This window comes from Geospiza fortis, unplaced genomic scaffold, assembly GCF_000277835.1.
Source record: "Geospiza fortis unplaced genomic scaffold, GeoFor_1.0 scaffold450, whole genome shotgun sequence".
In the NCBI taxonomy this organism is placed as follows: Eukaryota; Metazoa; Chordata; class Aves; order Passeriformes; family Thraupidae; genus Geospiza; species Geospiza fortis.
Window position 1 is genome coordinate 2,129,526 of NW_005054416.1, and position 2,724 is coordinate 2,132,249.

Below are 2,724 nucleotides of genomic sequence, written 5' to 3' on the forward strand. Positions count from 1 at the left end.
TAGTTCCTGCTGTCTGGAACATCATGGTGGTCATCTCAGGAAAAGGGTGTTTTGGTGAATTTATGTCTAACCTCGTTACAGTGTAATATATTCCTCCATTCCCATTCCCTTCAGGTAGATATTCCCTCATTCACATGCGGGGCGTAGCTGTGCTTCCTGTGCCAGTGGAGCATCCTGGCACCTCAAGGGAGCACTGATTCCCCCAGTATCCATGCCAGGACAGGGCTGATGGCTGTCCCCACCTGCCACAGTGCCTAAGCCACCCCATCCCTGCCCTGGGCTGCCGGTGCTGCTGTCCCTTTTCCCTCCTACAGCTCCAGAGGTGTTTCCTGGTGCTGCTTTTTTCTGTCCAAGGGGTTCCCCTTCAAGGAAGGGGATTCCCTATACTCCATTTCTCTTCATACACCCACATTCTCCTGTGGGGAGGGGGGATGAGCCCCATCCAAGATCTGGGCCCGGGAAACAATTTGGGGCTGCTCAGCCTCCATGGGGACGGCGCCCTCGGGAGGTTCGCCGGGGTTGCATCCAGCAGCGCCGGCATTCCAGCGGTGCCGACGGAGCCTGTGTATGCCCCGGCAGGAGGAGGACTCCCTGCAGATCGAGGAGAAGATCAAGTGGGGCGATGGCTTTGCCGTGGTGTACTCGGTGACCGACCGCTGCAGCTTCGACGAGGTGATGCGGCTCTGCTTCCTCATCAACCACCTGCACGCCAGCCCCAAGCGCGGCGGCGGCACCGCCGAGCAGCCCCCCGTGGTCATCGTGGGCAACAAGAAGGACCTGCAGTTCGACAGGATGGTGTCCACCGAGGACGGGGAGAACCTCTCCAAAGCCCTCAAGATTCCCTTCTACGAGATCTCCACGCGGGACAGCTACGAGGAGCCGGTGGCGGTGTTCAGCAGCCTCTACCAGGAGCTGCTCAGGCAGGGCCACTTCTCCCCAGGCTCCTTCAAGAGGAGGACAGTGTCCAAGCTCATGGAGAAGATTCCCAAAATGCAGGCCAGCTCCAGCCTGAACTCCGCGGGCAGGAGCCTCAGCTTTAACTCCTTCAGGGACTACATTCCCGAGTGAGCGCCCGGCTCAGCCCGGGATGGGGGCGGCTGCTGGGGCTGTGCCGGCTCTCTGGAGGGGAAGGGCAGGACTGCAGAGGGTGGCACTGGGCTACAAAAGCCTCTGGGTTCTTCTTACAGGGGGCTTTGTGCCAGCACGGAAGGTTTTCTCCATCCATCTGATCCCTTTGTTCCCTCCTCCCCCTCTGGCATGGCTGAGGTGACTCGGCAGTGTTGGGACAGGCCTTGGAGGGAGGCTCAGCTGTGTTTTGGTGGGGCTCAAACCCAGCACAGGCACGTTTGGGGGGGCTTTCCCCCTCCCCTGAGCTGGCTGGGTGTATCTGCACCCCAAATCCAGCACCCACCATGCTGGGTGACCCCAAGGGCTGTGCTGGCTGTCAGGCTGGCAGCAGCCATTTTCTGGGGATGGAGCCTGCTTCCTCAGCGTGGCTGATGAGTAAAACCCCTGGATCCTCCAGCCCTTCCAGCCCATCCAGGCTGTGCTCAGTAGCTTGGAGCTGATTCCAGAAGCTGCTTGCCGGTCCCCCTCTGTCTGCTCCTCAGCTGCCCTGTTCCCAGAGGGAGAACCACCATGGCTTGAGGAGTTGTTGTTTTGCGCAGGGATGGGGCAGGAAAGGTGTGGGAAGGAGCCAGGCTTGTGGCTCATGTTCCTTCCCTCCCTCTGGGTGTTGGGGCTGTGTGGCTGCTCGGGGTGGCTCTGCTGGGACCCTGTGGTGTGACCCCTCTGTCCCCTCTGTTGTGACCGACCCCATTGTCTGCTGCCGTGTCCTGTGACAATAAAAACCGAGTTCCCAACAGCCTGTGGCACTCCCAGGATAGGTTATTTCAGGGAGCTTAAAGAAAGGAGTGCATGCTTGTGGGATCACCCTTAAATTAGGGCTGGGCATCCTTCTTATCCTCCCCCTGGCACCATGCGCCCTCCTGGTTCCCTCCACCCCTAAAAGGATTCCCTGCAGGATCACAGCCTGGGAAGCCACTTCTCCCACCTCCCCAGCCTGCTCCAGAACCCTCCCAGGCACCCTTTGCCCTCCTACAGCTCCCAGAGGTGTTTCCTGGTGCTGCTTGTGTCTATCCAAGGGGTTTCAAGGATTCATTTTATTCCATTTCTCTTCATACCTCCACATTCTCCTGTTGGGGGGAAAATGAGCCCCATTAAAGGGTTGGGCTAGGAAAGCAATTTGGGGCTGCTCTTTCTCAGCACCTTGATTAAAATCCCAATTTTATTGAATTTAATTTAATTTAGTGAATTAAAATTCGCTCAGGGCTCTGTGTATGGGCAGAGCCCAAATGGGGCTAAAATGCCTCAGGGGTCTGGACAAGGAGGGGATGTTTGTTTATTTGTTGTGGGCTTATGGCATTCCCAAGGGAGTTGAACACTGGGAGCTGGTTTGGAGGTTTGTTTTCCAGCAGCTGGGGTGGCTGTTGCTGCCCTGGCTGGAGAAGAGCCACTTTGGGAAGCGCTGGGATGGGCAGAGAAGAGCTCAGGAGGGATTAAACTCCACTGGGACACTGAACACACACTTGAGCCTGATAAACGAAGGATTTGGGTGCTCTCATTCCACGTTGCTCAGTTCCCAAATATCCCCAAGGCTGGTCCAAGGGGGGATGGATTTAGCTGCTGGCTGGAGCCGGGCAGGGCGGAATCCCACAATATTCA

At 57.5% G+C, this 2,724-nt stretch overlaps 1 protein-coding gene across 1 annotated transcript in view; it reads left to right on the plus strand.

The window, feature by feature from the left end:
* Positions 1-1,864, plus strand: part of LOC102035702 (ras-related and estrogen-regulated growth inhibitor-like) — a 5,638-nt gene extending 3,774 nt beyond the window's left edge. The window contains exon 4 of the mRNA XM_031061513.1: positions 580-1,864. Coding sequence (XP_030917373.1) covers positions 580-1,068 — 489 coding nt within the window. The 3' untranslated portion in view covers positions 1,069-1,864. The remainder of the gene's footprint in view (positions 1-579) is intronic.
* The last annotated feature ends 860 nt before the right edge of the window (positions 1,865-2,724 follow it).